Below are 21,308 nucleotides of genomic sequence, written 5' to 3'. Positions count from 1 at the left end.
TACAAATATCGCCTTTCTCTTATCCCAGTGAATTAGAGGCTATTAGAGGAAACATCATTGGGTAAGGTGCTTTGGGAACACAGCCTTTAGAGAAAGACGGGGTTTCAGTTAGAGACCGGAATAAGTGTTTGAAAAAAGGAGGGACCGTTGGGGAGTTTTTCACTATAAAATGGCCTTTCCAAAGGACAAAGTGGGAAAGGCTGTTAGGGATAGGGTTGCCACATAAAATACAGGATGCCAATTATTGCATGGGGTATACTTACACTAAACAACTATTTGCTGTTTCTCTGAAATTCAAATTTAACTGGATGTTCTGTATGCTTATTTGCTAAATCTGGCAAGCCTAGTTAGAGGAGTTTGGGGGATGAAAGTAGGGCTAAGGCAGACAGAAAAACGCTTAAAGCAAAAATTTTACATCTAGCATTTAGATATGGATTACAGGTTAGTAGGCTGACCATAAGAACACATATTTTGGCTAGGAAATTATGTGTACATGTATGTTTGGAGGGAGAAGGGAAAAAGAAATATAAGCTGGCAGAAAAGGGACAGAATCCCAAAATGTACCAAGATCTATATTTTGTTTGTTTGGCTTGCAGACAGAGAGGAAGAAGAAAAGATGCAATCTGTCTAAGGGCAGTTGTGAGGAAATCAATTATCTTTATATACAACTGAAGTCCCCTGTGGTTTTGGGAAATGAGCCTTTCAGTTTGTGATTATGTGATTCTGAGGAAAAGCAGACATTACTAATTTCTTCCCCCAAAAAGTTGAGCTACAGGGATCTTGCATGAGTTTTATTTAAATCAAGTGTAGAACCAACCTAGATCAAGTCTATGACCAACACAGAGAGCTAAAGATCAAAGTTACCTTTAGTTTTTAAGGGGTTTGCAAAGCAAATTGAACAAGTTACAATATACTAACAGTGATTAACATAATGCCATTGTAATAGTCATTATTCTATGCACATCAACCATGGCTTAAACACACTACTCCCTTGTACCAATTGAATACTACATCACAAAATGTGTACTTCAGTGATTTTTTGGCTCAGCAGTTAATAACATACATAAAGAAAAAAGTAAACAACACCTTCCAATGTAGGAAAAGATGCCACTTGGTCTTTTACTTCACATAGTATTATATTGACAAAGTCAAAGAATATTTTTTAAATATATAAACGAATCACCAAGAGTTCAGAAAATTAAAAACTAAACATATTAGTACTATTCTTGATGTTATTAATAATCTGTGAAATAAATATTTGATAGTGTCTTTTTTTTTTTTGCGGTACGTGGGCCTCTCACTGCTGTGTCCTCTCCCGTTGCGGAGCACAGGCTCCGGACGCACAGGCTCAGCGGCCATGGCCCACGGGCTCAGCCGCTCAGCGGCATGTGGGATCCTCCCGTACCGGGGCACGAAGCCATGTCCCCTGCATCGGCAGGCGGACTCTCAACCACTGTGCCACCAGGGAAGCCCTTGATAGTGTCTTTTAAAATATAATATATCTAAGAAAAGCTTTTAGATATAAAAGTATATGATGGTCAATAAAACATTAAAGCAAAACGCTTCTCCTTCATTTATATAGTTATTTCATACATGAGACGGTCTTGTTTTAAAAAAAATATTTATTTATTTATTTGGCTGTGCTGTGTCTTAGTTGCTGCATGTGGGATCTTTTTTTTTTCTTAGCTGCAGCTTGTGGGATCTAGTTCCCTGACCAGGGATCGAACCCTGGCCCCCCTACATTGGAAGCATGGAGTCTTAACTACTGGACCATGAGGGAAGTCCCTATGAGGCAGTCTTAAACACTAGACGTATTTAATTTTCTGTACTCTTTTAGAAAAAATAAATAATAAAAAGTTACAACTCCTTCTACATATTCTGTAACCACAATAGTAAATATTTATAACTACATTTACAACATTTAAAGTAAAGTATCCAAATAGGAATCTTGGACAAAAAAGCTCTTTTTACCTGGAACCAAACTTTCATTGTATATCCAAGGAGGCATTCTGGGCTGAACAGGATCCTGTGAGGGAAATACTCCCACACCTAAGAAGTTAAAGAACATTATCTAATGTATATACTGGTCCATGTAGCAGATGGGGAAATCACACTGTGTCATGTTTTTTTTAATAAGAAGAGCACTGGAGACACTAAAAAAAAAAAGTCACCAATACAACTAAAATTTGGTTTCTAAGCAACTCCTGTACACCTATGTCCTAAGGTGTAAACTAAAACTAAACAAAAAAAACCCCCCCTAAGTTGTACAAAATCTATCTTCTGGATCATATGACGCTTGTGCCAGTCACATATATTACAAATTAAAGACAAAAACATGAGAGATGATGGTTTAAAGATTACATACGCAAAACAAAACCAAAAAATGCCCAAGCTTCACTTGCAGCTTTTAATAACACTTCTTTGCAAAGTCTCATTTTTTAAAATCCTGAATATGACACTGCTGCCTTAGATGTATAGCATTTTTGTTTAAAATTTTTTTTTCACTTTGTCCTGTAAAACAGCCTCCAAAAGTTTGCCTCCTGGGCTGCCCACGTTGTAATTCATCTCTGCAAGATGAGTTTATAAAAATGTGGATCTAATTTAGGCAGCGGTGTGTACGATTAATTTCAGGGAAGCAAAACTATATTCTCATTGGTGACTTTTCCAGTTAAATTTTAACTTTTCAACTTTATAGAAGAACAGACAGTTTAAAAGGGGGAAAAAGTTTTTTATAAAATAAAAGGAGAAGTTTTAAATCAGGAATGATTCCGATTAAAAAAACTGGTTATTGAAATTTTTTTTAAAAGGAATACAGTGTGTTGAAAGAATTCAGAGCAAAATTGTAGGGGTTAATTAGAGAAAGGAATGCATTAAATATATTTTAAGCAAAATTTCGATTAGCAAAATCAAGCAGCATTCATTTTAAGATTAATGCCTAGGGTGTTAGCATTTGAGCAACATTTGGTTAAATGAACTTTTCGCTGAGTATTTCATGAGCTCACCACTCTCCTCAATGGACAGGTTTTGGTCTGAAGTCTTTTCTGCCTCTGCGGTAGTGGTACCACTTACACGTCCATCTACAGCACCCCCGTTATTGGCTGTTAAACTGGGATGGTTCTTACTGGAACCTGGGCCTAGGGCTTTGTGCCCAACTTCAGAAGTATTTAATTTAATTTGTTCCTGCCCAGATGTACTTATATCACAAGATATTAGGAGCTTCTCCTCCAAGGAAGGGCCTAAACAAACGGCATGAAGGATTATTTGTATGTAACTGCAAGCTTCTAATTTTTCAACCATCCATCTCCACCCCCCAAATTATAAAGGGAAGGTCCTGCCACATATAATATAAATTTTGAAATAATTCAAGTCCACACATTTGTCTAGGGCTTGAGACACTTTAGCGATTTTAGAGAACTTAAACATCACTATCTACTTTGATTCTCAGGAATTCTGTGAGACAGTAGGTAGAATGGTATAGTGGAAGGTGTACTACCTTAGAAATTTGGTGACCTATACAAGATACAGACACTTCTACTAACTATTGGCTATTTCTTCATCTGTCAACCGAGAACGTGTAGATGAGTACACGTCTGCTAAGATCCCTCTCAGCATTATTCTGTGCCTCAAGACACAGTAACTGCCTCCCGCCCCCACAAGTGATAAAACTGAGGTACAGAAATGTTTAAAGATTTGTCCAGGGACAAACTGATAGTAAATGGAGAGCCTGGGCTTCTGACCCCAACGTGCTTTATCACTGAGAGCACTTTCTAAAGCAGCTTTCCCTGGCTCATTACTCTTAAGAAAATGATGGTGGTGGTTTCCCCAAACAAGAGGCATCTCCTGAAGAAATCAGCGTGTTCTTAAAGTTCTAAGGTGGTTTAAATAGGTCCTAATTTAGGAGCAGATGTTTCCAATCACTTTTCCAGAATGTGAAGCCCCCAGAATTAAAAAAATCTATATTCTTACTTTGGTGAATTTCAATAGTACTCATATATTCAGGCACATGTTTCTGTGCCAACATCACTGTATTATTCTACTTATATAAGTGAAATAAATTATCCTAGATTTTAAAAATACTTTCATTAATAGTCTAGTAGTTACCTGCTTTCTGCACATTGTATGAGGCTAAAGCAGAAGAGAAATAAGGAATTTGCCCAGGGACACCATGTAAGGCAACAGACACTGGACTCTGACCTGGAGGGATATACTGTGCTCCAGCCTTCTGAGCATGCAACTGGACAAGTGGGGCGGTGGGGTGGAAAGACTGAAAAGGCTGGGAAGTGGAAGAAGGCCCACATGTGGGAGCTTCAACAGGCCCCTGCATAAAGTCACTGAATTCTTCTTCATCAAGAAAGGCGGGTGATGGGGAGACAGTTTTAGCAGAATGAGATGATGTGGGATAATCTGCAAAATGGAAAATGGCAATGAAACACACAGAAATGAAAATCAACAGGGGAAAAGAAATTAAGATGTAGTATAACCCCAAAAGAATATACTGAAACATGAATAGTGGAGGTGAATAAGAAATAACATGTAACAAACAGAATCATACAATGAATGCAAAAACACTTTGATGTCTATTTACAAACAATTTTTTAGTCTGTTTTTTTTAACATCTTTATTGGAGTATAATTGCTTTACAATGGTGTGTTATGTTTCTGTTGTGCATAACAGTGAATCAGCTATATGCATACGTATACCCCCATATCCCCTCCCTCTTGCGCCTCCCTATCCCACCCCTCTAGGTGGTCACAAAGCACCAAGCTTATCTCCCTGTGCTGTGCAGCTGCTTCCCACTAGCTATTTATTTTACATTTGGTAGTGTATATATGTCAATGCTACTCTCTCACTTCGTCCCAGCTTACCCTTTCACCTCCCCGTGTCAAGTCCATTCTCTACATCTGCGTCTTTATTCCTATCCTGCCCCTACGTTCATCAGAACCATTTTTTTTTTTAGATTCCATGTATATGTGCTAGCATACAGTATTTGCTTTTCTGACTTACTTCACTCTGTATGACAGACTCTAGGTCCATCCACCTCACTACAAATAACTCAATTTCATTTTTAGTCTTTTTTAAAAGAGGTTTTATAGCTATTTTGCATTTCACTCAAAAACAGAAAAATGTAAAACTCAAAATTTATTTCCTTCTTTTATTAAGTTAGCACTTATTTTTTTTCCTTGAGACCACTAATAATTTACATCAAAGTGGTGATTATTTTTGAAATCCAATTGATCTGTTTATCTGGATAGTATTTTCTCAAACCAATATAAATAAGAGAACCTACCTATATGCTGCTGAATACATTTTAGACAGATACATACTGATGATTAAATTTCATTATGCCAGTAAAAAGCAATGCATGATGCATACTTGTAATTGTTGATAAATCATGCCTAATCCACACACTTGGCATAGTTCATATTTCATGTGAGGATGAAACTTACTGTGTGGGGAATGAAAATTACAAAGGCAACAAGAACATCAAACATATTACCAAAGTGATATTTTCTTGTGAAAAGCATCAAAATTAGGACATCATAAAGTGCTAAGTCAAATAACTCAAAAGCCAGTTTAAGAAAGTAAACCCTAAGAGCTATGTTTAAAAGATCTTTGCCTCTAAAAGATATAAATATCACTGTGGCTTTTTACTGTTAAATATGAGATTCACTTATGTAATAAACCTTCTCTACAGGGATTATGTTTAATACTAGGCTCATTAACAATACTATTATTGTTGCTTCTTCACATTTTTAACTTCTTTGTATTGCTTTAACATTTACTAAAGTCTAATGTCACAAGGAGCAGTCTTTTTTAAAAAAGGCTCTCATTTGAAAAATGGGGTCACTATGTGCTTCTCTTTTGGACCCTTCTCTTTTGGATCCATGAAATAAAGCCTGGAAGCATTAAAGTTCTATGAACGATGCAAAATGAATATGCAAAATTACTGCCTTAATGAATTTTGTTTAAGAAAAGCCATGTCATAATGAATCCCAACCTTCCCAATAATGGTTACTGAGAGTGTATATTTAAGCTCTCAATTTGGGTTCTCAGATCAGTACTGGTAGAAAATAGTAACAATGCAAAACTGACAGCTACTATGGATATAGTAGCTGACTGTTTAGGCTAAACCAACTTTTTTTCTTTTCTTTCTTTTTTTTTTAGGCTAAAAATTTCTTTACATTTGACTGGAATTATGTTAATTCTATGTGGTATATATTTTGGCTTAGAAACTCTTGTAGCGATATATGTATATATGATTAATAAGAAGTATAAAAATTATGTGATACAGTTTGTATATTCAGTATTTTAAGATAAACAGTCTATGGGCGTTTATGCTTCTGGTGGTAAAAAGGCTGGAAACTTTTTACATACTTTAGGCGTAGGTTTAAGACCCTAGCTGGAGAAGCTCTGGAAATTCCTTGGGCTTGCTTCAAAAAAATATTCTTCTAGCAAAGCATGAAGCAGTTAACTAGAAACAGCTAACTGGATGCATGTTGACTGAACTCAAGAGATTATTTGAACATCAAAACACCAATTTATTACTTAACAATGAAGTTGTTAAACCATACCCAGTTGTCCAAAGGGGGCATTCTATATGGATAGAACAGTATGTGACCTAACAATGACCATTCCTCTCTGCCTTCTTCTCCTTTATCTAAGTTCCATGCTGGGTCCAGTTTTACCATTCCAATGACTATACTTAAATGACTTACTGACTAGCTTATTCAGCTTATAATTTTCATTTTTAGGTATGTTTTTCCTTTCTGAACTCATTCTGATTGCTAATATCCATTCCCTTTTCAATATCAGTATATATTTTACTTCGGGGCATATTTTTGCAACGATAATCTGAGTATATAATCTAGCAAGTGAAATTAATAGCACAGAGGCAAAGCTGTCCCAGAAAGTCAAGAACTCGTTACTATGCCAATATTAGATTATGCCCTCCTGATATCACCTATAAAAGGTACCTATAAAAATTGTCAATGTAATACATGCCTGCAGAAAATAGCACTTGGCTGGATGATTTATGAAAACTATTCACCTATTAATGGTATGTTATTCTTGAAATTAGCTGAGAATGTCAAAATATCAAATTTACAAAAAGGATGTGGTAACAGTTATGTGAAGATAAGACTCATTTCAACTGCTAAATGTTTAAAACACATGCAAAAAACCCCCCAAAAATATCTCTTTACCCTGCTCTATTAGGTACTTTTCTTTTGCTTATTGGATGGTAAATGAAAATTAAAACTACAAAGGAATGTATTTTAAAAACTAAAATTTCATGAGAAATATTATTTAATCCATGACTTTTTAAAAATTGGAGGATAGTTGCTTTACAATATTGTGTTATTTTATATTGTACAGCAAAGTGAATCAGCTATACATATACATATATCCCCTATTTTTTGGATTTCCTTCTCATTTAGGTCACCAGAGAGCACTGAGTAGAGTTCCCTATGCTATACAGTAGGTTCTCATTAGTTATCTATTTTATACATACAAATCCATGATTTTTTTTTTTTTTTTTTTTTTTTGCGGTACGTGGGCCTCTCACTGTTGTGGCCTCTCCTGCTGCGGAGCACAGGCTCTGGACACGCAGGCTCAGCGGCCATGGCTCACAGTCGCAGCCGCTCTGAAGCATGTGGGATCTTCCCGGACCGGGGCACGAACCCGTGTCCCCTGCATCGGCAGGCGGACTCTCAACCACTGCGCCACCAGGGAAGCCCCATAAATCCATGACTTTTTAAAGGAGTCATTTAGAAAATTTGTAAGTTTCATCACATTGAAAAAAATCTGAACTAGTACATCAAAAGTAAAACTATTTTAAAATAATGAGAATGAAATGGTAAACCCCTTTACTACATTTGCTTTCAGTGAATGGATTTTACTAACGTTAACATACTCATTTATACAGAAGATTTACAAGTTGTCATACTGACATTTACTAGAAGACAGAGGTTTCTTCCTCCCAAGATTGTCTAGACCAGAGCTCTTAACCCACTGTAAATTTTAAAACATCCAAATCTGTACTTAGCTTGAAGGAGGAGTTCAACATTCACTCTCCACCCACACACATAACGGTCAATTAAACACACAGGGACTATAAGTCACCTTTCAACAAAAGAAAATTTTTAAATTAAAACTACCTGGTTTCTTAGGGTGTGATGCTGGAGTAGGATGCATCTTAGCATCTCTGGAAAACCCATCTAAGTTTCCTTTTATGGCTTCCAAAGCATCATCTCTACTCTTCTCTCCTGTCTGGGAGACAATAAATGTATACATATTTCTTCACTTGTCTCTCACACTTCTCCTAATCCACACAAGTTGAAAGAAAAGTGCAGATATTCACCAATTTACAATATTTTTACCACATACTTTGGAGAGAGAATTTTCCAAGTCAGAAAAATATTGACATAAAGTGAAGGCGTAAAACAACACTCTAAAGATTATTAAAAGGCCCATTTAGGAAATACTTTAGGCTACTGCTGTTAGATATTAAGTATCCAGTATTAATGCTTCCCAGGAAAAGATTAAAGCATTCCAAAGGTAGAAAACAAGAGTTGAGGAGATAATGGCTGCTATCCCATTCCCTTCAACAATAAAGTATCTTTACAGAAAAAGAAAAGTCCTTTGCTTTCGGACTTAGACAAAACTAAAACGAATCAACCACAGCCTCAGCTTGCGCTGGTGCCCGCCTGACAAAACCCACTGAACGACTGAGAAGAGGCACATTCGGGGGTATGCTGTGTGCTGGAATACGTTACCTTGGGTTTCACACTACTCAGAAGTCTGAGCTTTTGCTTCTGCTCTTCAAACTGCCGTCTTTTTCTTTCTTCTTCTAAGAGCTTTTGCTGCTGTTCAAATCGTTTTCTGAAGGAAAAACAATCTAGTAAAGAGCCAGCTTCAGGGATTATCAACTGTTACATTCATATTTCTTCTACAAAGTCATCTTGCATTTCTAGGACTAAAAACTTCACTGATAATTATATCTAATTTTCTGAAGACAATCCTATTTCACCACTATATTAATTTCTAAATATATGAAATAAGTCTAAAAAGTGATTTACCTAAATTATAGACGTGAATTTATTTCCTGTCTAATTAGCAAGGGGAGGAGACAATATTTTACATTCCAAGTAATTACCAAAACCAGAGAGGGAGGTAAACGAAATAAAAACACTCTTTGCTCTGCATACAAAAAAGAAACTTCTACTTGAGGAGGCAGTATCATACATGAGAAAGAGCAGTGGTTCTGGGACTCAGAAGGCCCAAACTCGGGTCCAGGTCTTACTGGTAACTGTGTAACCCAGCCTGACACTTGCTTATTTCTTTGGACCTCACTTTCCCCAGATGTAAAGTCAGAGGATTGAATTACAGGATCTCTAAGGTCCCTTCTGGCTTTAAACTTTTAAATAATAAGAGTATTTTAAAGAGTTTTAAAGGCACCGTAAAGGCACCGTGACTGTTGCAGCTTCAAATCTGCACTCCGGATCATGTGACAATTTTTAAATTGATTGCTATCATGTATCTTTATCCTTGCACCCTGAGATCTCTTACTGCTGCTCCTCGGCAAACTGCTTCTGCATGTCTGGAGTGTACTGTGGGCCTGGAGGACGCATTCCTAGGAATGGTGCTTGTCCCAGGTAAGGCATTCCTCCTGATGGTATTGGTCCCATTGGTATCCCTGCCTAGAAAAAAACAGACAAAGATTTAAGCTTAAAAAAACACAATTTCTCCTTTTAACCTTTTTTTTTCCCCTTTGGCTGCGCCACACAGCATGCAGGATCAGTTCCCCAACCAGGGATTGAACCTGCGCCCCCTACAGTGGAAGCATGGAGTATTAACCACTGGACCACCAGGGAAGTCCCCACAATTTCTCCTTTTAATTACTACAAAAAAACCCTGTTACTTCCATAAATTTTATTTTTATTTTTTATTTTATTTTTTTTGCGGTACGCGGGCCTCTCACTGTTGTGGCCTCTCCCGTTGTGGAGCACAGGCTCCGGACGCGCAGGCTCAGTGGCCATGGCTCACGGGCCCAGCCGCTCCGCGGCATGTGGGATCTTCCCGGACCGGGGCATGAACCCGCGTCCCCTGCATCGGCAGGCAGACTCTCAACCACTGCACCACCAGGGAAGCCCCCATAAATTTTATTTTTAATTAATGAACTATATAAAGGCACTTTAATAGAATATTTAATATTAATTATTAAAAAACTATATAAATGCATTTTAATACAAGATTCAAAGAACACAGGCTAAAAATCAAAGGCTCCCCTTAATATCTTGCCCCTTCGATTTCCTTCATGTCTTTGAGGGGACCACCACTGCTAGAATAGTCTGAGGGTGTGTGTGTAAAGTCTTTCAGTCTGTGTAAGGCTGTGTGTGTGTACAACTCACAAGTTATATCTGGTGAGTTCACTGATCCATAATCTTTGAGAAGAGGTATCGTATCTTACATGTCTGTATTTCCAGCAATAGATAAGCGCCTGGAATATGGTAGTTATTCCACAAATGAGATTAAACACGATTTTCCAATATGATAGGATAATGATTATTTTGATATTATCATAGGCTTGGCTATCCAAACTTTTACAGAAAATATCAATAATAAAAAAAATCAATAGTAAATGACAGGGCTTCCCTGGTGGTGCAGTGGTTGAGAGTCCGCCTGCCGATGCAGGGGACACGGGTTCGTGCCCCAGTCCGGGAAGATCCCACGTGCCGCGGAGCGGCTGGGCCCGTGAGCCATGGCCGCTGAGCCTGCGCGTCCGGAGCCTGTGCTCCGCAACAGGAGAGGCCACAACAGTGAGAGGCCAGCGTACCACAAAAAAAAAAAAAAAAAGTAAATGACATATCAATACAACAGTATAAAGTTTACTTAAGTGTCCAGAAGTAAGAATGGTATTACACAACAGCGAACCACAAAATCTAATATGAATAATGATGATGATGATGAAAATGGATAATTTTTACTGAGCGAAAATTCCTCTGTTATTCAACCTTCTCCCTGAAAAGTTCCCCTTCAGTTCCCTAACTTGAAACTTGGCTGTCCCTGGAAGCCCTCTCATTTGGAGATTGCTACTTTTCTTCCAACATTTCCTGTAGACAGGCAATATTCCTCCTTGCTTCTTCTAAACCCTTTTCCTCCAAAAACCTGAACACATTTTAATTTCTTGCCATCAGACTTCATCATTTACTATCCTAACTTGTTTATGTCAACTACTGACCCTCAACTCCCTCACTCTTCAACTAAAGGCTTCAGAACCTTGCTATGGTCCATTCGACTCCTAAACTGCTCTTGGTGACGTCAATAATCATATGGATGACTCATTTAACACTGTGGCCTTTCAGGTCTTGTCATCACAATCATGTCCAACATACCATTCCAGTTTCCCATTCCTCGGCCATCTCCCCTGATCATCCGCCCCAGTAACTGCATCGTCTCCAAAATCTTGATTTTAAACATCCCAACACCTGACCACCACGTTCTATCCCTCCAGCTCATGTACTCCAGCAATTCTCTTATTTCATTAATACCTCCCCCTCCCATCCACTAATCTTACCACCTTCCCACTGTCCATCATCCTCATCATGTCCTCACTTCTCTTCTTGCTCAGCTTAGACTCCAGGATTCAATATTAAATGCCTCTGTAAACATCCTTAGCTCCCTTACCTCTGGCTTCCTTGATATGGTGTCCTGGGAAACCTCATTCCTGGTTAGTCAACTAATCACCTTCTCTTATCCTTACAACCAAACCATTTAACCTTGCTGGAGAAAAAAACCTTGATAATTCACCTTAAATTCCTGACTACAGATCTCAAATGGATCCCCAACACAGGAGTCTTATGAGGACTCCTACTATGTAAGATTTCAACCCTTTGACATTTCTTGAGATTTGCTATGGCCCAGCACATTTCAATTTTAATAAATATTCCATGTTTGCTTAAAAAGAAAGTGTATTTTGCAATTGTTGGGAACAGTGTCCTATTTATCCACTAGTTAATATGCTTGTTAAGAAGGTTGTTTAAACCTTTATCTTTACTGATTGTGTGTTTGTCTATTTCACCTTGTTTTTCTGTCAGTTTCTGTCTTATACATTTTGAGGCCAGGTTATTAGGTGCATACAAACTGTTAATCTTTCTGGTGAATGTAATCTCTCATCAAAATGAAATATCCTTTTTACCTCCAGGCTTTTAAGGCTTTCTGCCTTAAAGTATATTTTGTCTGATTTTCCTTTAACAGAAATCATGTAACTGTTTCCCTCAAATAAAAAAAGTATTTCTTTTGAACTTATCCAAAATACCTTCTTGTTGTGAACCTTTACCAAGACAGTGGAAGATTGTTTTAAGGTCTAGAAGTAACATAATATGTGTAAAGCACCTAGAACACTGTCTAGTACATATAAGTAAATAACAGCTACGATAGAAATAATTATCTTTATACATTAGAAATATACTTTATACATTAGAAACAATACTAATGACAGAATAGAACACTTTCAAAAGCAGTAATGATTCAATTTTTTTCTGAAACAAAATAAGATTCCTCAAGCAAATACAGAATTAAGCAACTAGATAAGAAAAAAGAACACAATAGTTATAGGTATCATTTTACTGTGTTCCTGCCATATGTCAGCTATAGAACTAGGCATTTACATACATTATTCTCAATATATGTGTAAGATCATCAGAATTAGGGATATTTCTGATAATGATCAATAAGAAGACCTTAGTAATAACCCTTATGAAGCCTGTACTATGTTCCAGGGACTTTTCTAAGTGCTTTACATGTATTAATTAATTTAATCCTTACAACAAATCTAAGCAGTAGGTGCTACTATTATTCTCATTTTACAGATGAGGAAATTGAAGCAGAAAATAGTTAAGTATCTCACTCATTACTGGCAAGTGTCAGAGCCAGGATTAGACCCAAGCTGCTTCTGGTCTCCAAATCCATGTTCTCCATCATTATGCTATGCTCCCTCTCCATCTACCAACAACCACCATAAAATTCAAACTTAAAATTAAAAAAAATTTTTTTTTTCTGTTTCTATTCATGTGCTCAGACACAAACCTGCTCAATAAATACTAGCAGCCTGGAAGGCTTATGAATGGTTTCTAGTACTTTATAACTGGAATTCCAAGAAGTCATATTGCTTAATTACTAACACTCCCTACTCTAAATCTTGAGTAGTAATGGCTATGCATACTTACTTTTAATCACACTGTGGTTCTCTTGCTGCTAAAAATTAGTGCCAGAGCCCCAGCATTACATTTTTTTCCCCCAATCTATAATTTAATCAGTTCCTTATTTTTCCAGTTTTATTGAAATGTAACTGACATATATTGTATGAGTTTAAGGTGTGCAACATGTTGATTTGATACACTTATATACTGCAAAATGATTAACACCATAGCATTAGCTAACACCTCTGCCATGTCACATAATTACCATTTCTTTTTTGTGGTAAGGGATTAAAATTTCTTTTTTAAATTTTGACTCAGTTTACTCAAGGCACACAAAACACAAAAGAAACCACCCAAATCATATAGGCTAAAAGACAAAATGAGATATTCCACAAAAATAATAAAGAATGAAAGAAGGTGTTATTATGCATATTACCTTTCTATTTACACAATTCTGTTCTTCAGGAAGATTCAAACTTGCTAAATGGCATTTTGTGTTTCTCCTTCTCCTGAAAAGTAACTTTATGCATTTCATACAGTCTAATTTTATACATTCTTTTGAAATCTAGATAAACCAAAAAGTTAAGAGACACTAATCCTTAGCTATACAGTGAGTGAATAACACAGCAAAAGAAATAACTCAGAAATCTGAGATACATCCCATAAACTACTAAGAAGACTAAAAGATAAAGAAGCTCACCCCAAGTTGAAGGCTACTGAAGGCTACTGAAGATATGAGTAAGTGGAGAGGTACGACAGTAAGACTAAAAGAGTAAAAATGTTGATTTCTTTAAAAAAAAAATTTATTTTATTTTATTTTTATTTTTGGCTGCCTTGGGTCTTTGTTGCTGCGCACAGGCTTTTCTCTAGTTGCAGTGAGCGGGGTCTACTCTTTGTTGTGGTTCCTGTGCTTCTCATTGGGTGGCTTCTCTTGTTGCAGAGCACGGGCTCTAGGCGTGCGGGCTTCAGTAGTTGTGGCACTCGGGCTCAGTAGTTGTGGCCTGCGGGCTCTAGAGCGCAGGCTCAGTAGTTGTGGCGCACGGGCTTAGTTGCTCTGCAACATGTGGGATCTTCCCGGACCAGGGCTTGAACCCGTGTCCCCTGCACTGGCAGGCAGATTCTTTACCACTACGCCATCAGGGAAGTCCCTGAAATGTCAATTTCAATCAAAATCACGACAGGTTTTATATGGAATTTGACAAGCTTATCTCAAAATTTATACTGAAGGGAACGTGACCATGAATAGCTATAATTCTTTAAAAGAAAAAGGAGGATCCACACTACCAGATATCAAGGCTTATCTTGGGCTAGAACAATTAAGACAGTAAGATGTTTATTGATGTAGAGATAGACAGATATAGCAATGGGACAAATAGAAGAGCTCAAAAACTAATCCAATGCATATAAAGAAATTTGACATTACAGGAGTAATCTTGGAAATCAACATGTAAAGAATGGGCTACTGGGCTTTCCTGGTGGCTCAGTGGTTAAGAATCCGCCTGCCAATGCAGGGAATACGGGTTCAAGCCCTGGTCCGGGAAGATCCCACATGCTGCGGAGCAACTAAGCCCATGCGCCACAACTACTGAGCCCACGTGCCACAACTACTGAGCCTGTGCTCTAGAGCTCACGAACCAATAACTACTGAAGCCTGTGCCTAGAGCCCGCAAGCCACAACTACTGAAGCCTGTGCCTAGAGCCCGGGCTCCACACAAGAGAAGCCACCACAGTGAATAATTTAAAAAAAAAAAAAAAAAAAAAAAAAGAATGGGCTGCCAAGAGGAATTCCCTGACAGTCCAGTGGTTAGGACTCCACGCTTCCACTGCAGGGGGCATGGGTTTGATCCCTTGTCAGGGAACTAAGATCCCACATGCCGCACAAAAAAGAATGGGCTATTGAGAAATGGTTTTGGGGACAACTGTCTACTCAAATGGAAAATAATAAAATTAGACCCTTCAGCCTCACACTGATACCAAAGAACAATTCCAGGTAGATTAAGGACCTATATATAAAAAGAAACTTTAAATTTTTTAATAAGAAAATACAGGAGAATATCATTATTACCCCAGGGTAGGATTATGTCTTAGATGAGACACAAAAAACTCAAACCATAAAAGAAATGATTTATCCATCTGACTTAACTTCTACAAAACATGACACCAAAAACAAAATTAAAAGGCAAGCCAAAGTCTAGAAGGAGATATCGACAGCACAAATAACCACGAAGGGTAGAATCCAGAATATATAATGAACACTTAGAAATCAATAAAACCAAAACAGAGCAAAAAATTGGAAGCAACTTAAATGTCCATCAATAGAAGAATATATATTCATGCAATGGAATACTACTAGCAGCTATATGAACAAACTTGGCATCCATCATTCCACAACTGGGATAAATCTTGGAGAAAAACGACGTTAAATGAAAAAATCAAATGCAAAAGGGAACACACTTATGTAAAATTTTAAAACCTAGAAAATATTATATAACATTCATGAATATACAAACATATATTTTAAAAAGTACAGAATACATGTGGAAACAATAAAAAGTGAATTCATGATAGTGATAACTATCTCTGGGTAAGTAGAGGAAGAAAATTACACTTATATTGTTAAAGTCTTTTAAAAAATGTGAAGCAAATATGGCAGGTTAAAACTTGATAAAAGGATGACATGACTGTTTAAGTAGAAAATCTAAAGGAATCTACACAAAAATTCCTAGAACTAATACGTGAGTTCAGCAAGGTTTCAGGTTACAAGACAAATATACAGAAATCAATTTGTATTTCTATATACTAGCAATGAACACATTAACACAGAAATTAACAATATAATGCCATTTACAATTACTCAAAAGAATGAAATACTTAGATGTAAATCTAACAAAACATTCACAAGACTTGTATGCTGAAAACAATACAATGCTGATGAAGAAACCAAAGAAGACCTAAAAAAATGGAGAGACATACCATGTTCATATATTCAAAGAATCTTCATATTAAAGATGTCAATTTCCCCCAAGTTGATATAAAGGTTTAATATAATTCCTACCAAAACTCCAACAAGAACTTTTGTAGATCTAGACAACATTATTCTAAAATTTTATGGAAAGGCAAAGGAACTTAGAATAGTTAAAACAATTTTGAAAATAATAACAACGTGAGAGGAATCAGGCTAATAGCTAATGAGATTGAACCAGTAATGAAAATTTCCCAACAAAGAAAAGCCCTGCCCTGATAGTTTTGTTGGTGAATTATACCAAACACTTAAAGAAGAAATAATAGCAATTCTTCTCAAACTTTTCCAAAACATTGAAGAGGAGAGAGGTTATGCTAAGGCCAGTATAACCCTGGTACCAAAGCCAGACAAAGACACTACATGAAAAGAAACTACAGATCAACATCCCTTATGAACACTAATGCAAAAATCCTCAACAAAACACCAGCAATCAGAATTCAGCAGCATGGTAAAAGGATATAAACCATGACCAATTGGGATTTATTTCTGTAGTGCAAGGCTGGTTCAATATATGAAAAATGATCCATGTAAATACCACATATTCATTTCAATGGATGCAGAAAAAGCATCTGACAAAATACAACTGCATTTCATGACAAAAAACACTCAACAAACTAGGAACAGAAAAAAATTACCTCAACACAATACAGGTTATACATGAAAAACCCACTGTGAACATCATACTCAAAGGTGAAAGACAGAAAGCTTTTCCTCTAAGATCAGAAATAGGGCAGGGGGGACTTCCCTGGTGGTCCAGTGGTTAAGACTACATGCTTCCACTGCAGGCGGCCCGGTTCAATCACTGGTTGGGGAACTAAGATCCCACATGCTGCGCGGTGTGGCCAAAAAGAAAAAAACAAAATAGGGCACGGATGCCCACTTCTATTCAAAACAGTAGTGGAAGTTCTAACCAGAACAATTAGGGAAAAAATGGAATAAAAGGCATCCAAGTTATAAAGGAAGAAGTAAAATGATCTCTGTTTGCAGATGATATGATCTTATCTGTAGAAAATCATAAAGACTCCACAAAAAAGCTGTTAGAACTACTAAATGAATTCAGCAAGGGGCAGGATACAAAGTCAACACACAAAAATCATAAGCCAACCTTGCTATAGGGGTGTGGGAGCCAAAAGAGGTGAAGGAATGTCAGCAGAAACAATTACTCTTCCCACCAAAAAAAAAAAAAAAGCATAAAATGCTCAAAATTAAATGAAAAATGGACTGTTCTAGAACTTAGAGAAATATATTGTTCAAATATTAAATGGAAACAAAATAAAGCTTTCAGATTGTATTTCTCCCTAAGCACTAAGAAAGTGAGGTATGTACCACTAGAAAAAACTTGACATTAAAATAATGTTTTAAAATCATGTGTATTTCTATACACAAAAAATGAACATCCAAAAAGGAAATTACAAAAACAATTCCATTTACAATAGCATCAAAAAAAACAGAAAAAACTTAGGAACTAAGTTAACCAAGGAGGTGAAAGATTTACCCAATGAAAACTACCAAAAACTGCTGAAAGAAATGAAAGAAGTCATAAATAAATAGAAACACAACGCATGCTTCATGGATTGAAAGACTTAATATTGTTAAAATGTCAATATTACCCAAAGCAAACTACAAAAGCAATCCCTATAAAAATACTGGTGACATTTTTGCAGAAATAGAAAAACCCATCCTAAAATCCATACTCAGTGGGACTTCCCTGGTGGCGCAGTGGTTAAGAATCCACCTGCCAATGGAGGGGACACGGTTTCAAGCCCTGGTACGGGAAGATTCCATATGCCGCGGAGCAACAAAGCCCATGCACCACAACTACTAAGCCTGTGTGCCACAACTACTGAGCCCGTGTGCCTAGAGCCCGTGCTCCACAACAAGAGAAGCCACCGCAATAAGAAGCCCACGTACCGCAACAAAGAGTAGCCCCTGCTCTCCACAACTAGAGAAAGCCCACGTGCAGCAATGAAGACCCAACACAGCCAAAAATAAACAAAATATGAAAAAAAATTAAACAGAAAGAAAACAGTATACCAAGTCCTCAAAAAACTAAAATAAATAAAATAAAATAAAATTCATACTCAAGGGACCCTGAATAGCCAAAACAATCTTGAAAAAGAAGAAAACTGGAGGACTCAGGCTTCCTGATTTCCTGCTACAAAACTACAGTAATCAAAGCAGTGATGGTAGTTGCATAAAGGCATATAGACCAATGGAAAAGAATAGAAAGCCCTGAAATAAACCCTTGCATATACAGGTCAAAATGATTTTTGACAAAGGTACCAAGACCATTCTATGGGTAAATGACAGTCTTTTCAATAAATGGTGGTTTTCAACAAAATTGGACCCTTACCCAACACCATATACAAAAATTAACTCCAAATGGATCAAGAACCTAAATGTAAGACCAAAACAATAAAACTCTCAGTAGAAGACATAGAACAGAAACTTCATAATACTGGATTTGGCAATGCTTTCTTGAATATGACACCAAAAAGCAAAGGCAACAAAAGAAAAAAGACAAGTTGGACTTCATGAAAATTTTAAAAATCTGTATATTAAGGGGCACAATCCACAGAGTAAAAAAGCAGTCCACAGAATGGGAGATAATATTTACACATTACATATATGATAAGGGGTTAATATCCACAACATATAGGAAGCTCCTAAAACTCAACAACAAAAAACTCAGTTCAAAAATGGGCAAAGGGGCTTCCCTAGTGGTGCAGTGGTTAAGAATCCGCCTGCCAACGCAGGGGACACGGGTTCGACCCCTAATCCAGGAAGATCCCACATGCCGCAGAGCAACTAAGCCCGTGTGCCACAACTACTGAGCCTGCACTCTAGAGCCCGTGAGCCACAACTACTGAAGCTCACATGCCTAGAGCCCGTGCTCCACAACGAGAAGCAGCCGCGATGAGAAGGCTGTGCACCTCAATGAAGAGTAGCCCCCGTGTGCCACAACTAGAGAAAACTCACGTGCAGCAATGAAGACCCAACACAGCCAAAAATAAATAAATAAAATTTTTAAAAAAAGGACAAAGGAACTGAACAGACATTTCTCCAAAGATATACAAATGGCCAATAAGCACATAAAAAGATGCTCAACATCACTAATCATTAGGGAAATGCAAATCAAAACTATAATGAGATACCACCTCACAACCATTAGGATGGCTCCTATCAAAAAAAGGAAAATAAGTGTTGGCGAGGACGTGGAAAATTTGGAACTCTTTTATATTGTTAGTGGGAATAAAATGGTACAGTTGCTGTGGAAAACAGTATGGAGGTTCCTCAAAAAATTAAAATAGAATTACCATATGACCCAGCAATTCCATTTCTGAGTATATACCCAAAAGAGTTGAGAGCAGAGTCTAAAAGAGATATTTGTACACCCGTGTTCATAGCAGTATTACTCACAATAGCTAAAACATGGACTCAACCCAAGTGTCCAAAGACCAATGAATGGATAAGCAAAGTGTCATATATACATACAACGGAATGTTAGTCTTAAAAAGGAAGGAAATTCTGCAATATGCTACAACATGGATAAACCCTGAGCACATTATGCTAAGTGAAAATAAACCAGTCACAAAAAGACAAATACTGTATGATTCTACTTACATGACGTACTTAGAGTAATCAAAATTATAAAGACCTAGGGACTTCCTTGGCAGTTCAGTGGTTAAGACAAAGCGCTTCCAGTGCAGGGGGCGCAGGTGTGATCCCTGGTCAGGGAACTAGGATCCCACATGCCATGCAGTGCGGCCAAAAAAAACCCCCCCAAAACGCAAAAAACATAAAGACCTAAAGGGAAAAATGGGGAGTTACTGTACAACAGGTACAGAGTTTCAGATTTACAAGACGAAAAGAGTTATGAGGATGGATGGTGGTAATGGCTGCACAACAATGTGACTATTTAATACCACTGAACTGTATACTTAAAAATGGCTAAGGTGGTAAACTTTATGTTATGTGTATTTTACTGCAATAAAGTTGGAGAAAACATGGGAGGAATCAATCTTACATAGCTACTGTAATCAAGACTAGTAGACACATAAGTCAATGGAACAGAACAGAAAACCTAGAAAAACACTCACATAAACATGCCCAACTGATTTTGACAAAAATACAAAAGCACTCTGATGGAGGAAGGACAGCCTTTACAACAAATGGTACTGGAGCAATTGGACATCCATAGGCAAAAAAATAAACCCCAATCAAAGTTTCATACCTTGTACAAAAGCTAACTCAGAATGGATAGTGGACTTAAATGTAAAACTTTTAGAAAAAATATGAGAAAAATCTTCAGGATCTAGGGCAAGGTGAAGAATTCTCAGACTTATACCAATGCATGTTTTATAAAGTGAAAAACTGATAAATTGGATTTCATCAAAATTAAAATTTTTTTCTCTGAGAAGGACCTTGTTAAGAGGATGAAAAGACAAGTGCTATGGTCTGAACGTCTGTGTCTCCCCCAACTCATATGCTGAAATTCTAACCCCCAAAGGTGATGGTATTAGTAGGTAGGGCCTTTGGGAAGTGATTAAGTCGTGAGAGACAAAGCCTCATGAATGGGATTAGTGCTCTTAAAAACAGATCCCACGGAGCTCCCTAGTCCTTTCCCCCCTGGGAGGATACAGCCAGAAGTCTGTGACCTGGAAGAGGGTCCTCATCTGGCTAGGCGGGCACTCTGATCTTGGACTTCCAGCCTCTAGAACTGTGAAAAATAAACTTATGTTGTTTATAAGCTACCCAATCTCTGGTATTTTGTTATAGCAGCCTGAACAGACTAAGACAACGAGCTACAGACTGGGATAAAATATGTGCAACTCAACAGTAAAATAACAAAAAAAATCCAACAAGAAAATGGACAGAAGACAGGAAGGGACATTTTGCTGAAGAGAATGTAACCACGGCAAATAAGCACATGGAAAGATGTCCACCATCATTAGTGTTAAAGAGAAACCAATATGGAGGCTGCACTTTGAATATACCCCTAGACCAAAGGCTCACAGTAGCCAAAAATGTAACACTGTCCTGAGTTCCCCGAAATGCTGACTCTGACTTTAAACAAAACCTAAGCT

General features: G+C 37.3%; 1 protein-coding gene across 21 annotated transcripts in view; it reads right to left on the bottom strand.

Moving 5' to 3' along the window:
• SYNRG (synergin gamma) overlaps positions 1 to 21,308 on the bottom strand; it is a 101,324-nt gene that overhangs the window by 63,101 nt on the left and 16,915 nt on the right. For 14 of the 21 annotated variants that reach the window (XR_010838081.1, XR_010838074.1, XR_010838075.1 and 11 more), the window contains exons 4-9: positions 9,568 to 9,698; positions 8,775 to 8,880; positions 8,157 to 8,268; positions 4,195 to 4,404; positions 3,003 to 3,236; positions 1,972 to 2,049 (exon numbers count right to left, since the gene is read on the bottom strand). Coding sequence is in view for 4 of the 21 variants with exons in the window: in XM_059048600.2 (XP_058904583.1) it covers positions 1,972 to 2,049; positions 3,003 to 3,236; positions 4,195 to 4,404; positions 8,157 to 8,268; positions 8,775 to 8,880; positions 9,568 to 9,698 (871 nt within the window). In the remaining 17 variants the exon portion in view is untranslated. The remainder of the gene's footprint in view (positions 1 to 1,971; positions 2,050 to 3,002; positions 3,237 to 4,194; positions 4,405 to 8,156; positions 8,269 to 8,774; positions 8,881 to 9,567; positions 9,699 to 21,308) is intronic. The other 7 variants (XR_010838084.1, XR_010838085.1, XR_010838087.1 and 4 more) reach the window with 1 other exon arrangement.

Source organism: Kogia breviceps, chromosome 19 (genome assembly GCF_026419965.1).
Source record: "Kogia breviceps isolate mKogBre1 chromosome 19, mKogBre1 haplotype 1, whole genome shotgun sequence".
Taxonomy (NCBI): domain Eukaryota; kingdom Metazoa; phylum Chordata; class Mammalia; order Artiodactyla; family Physeteridae; genus Kogia; species Kogia breviceps.
Note: the sequence above shows the minus strand (reverse complement) of the source record. Positions and strands in the feature narration are given on the sequence as shown.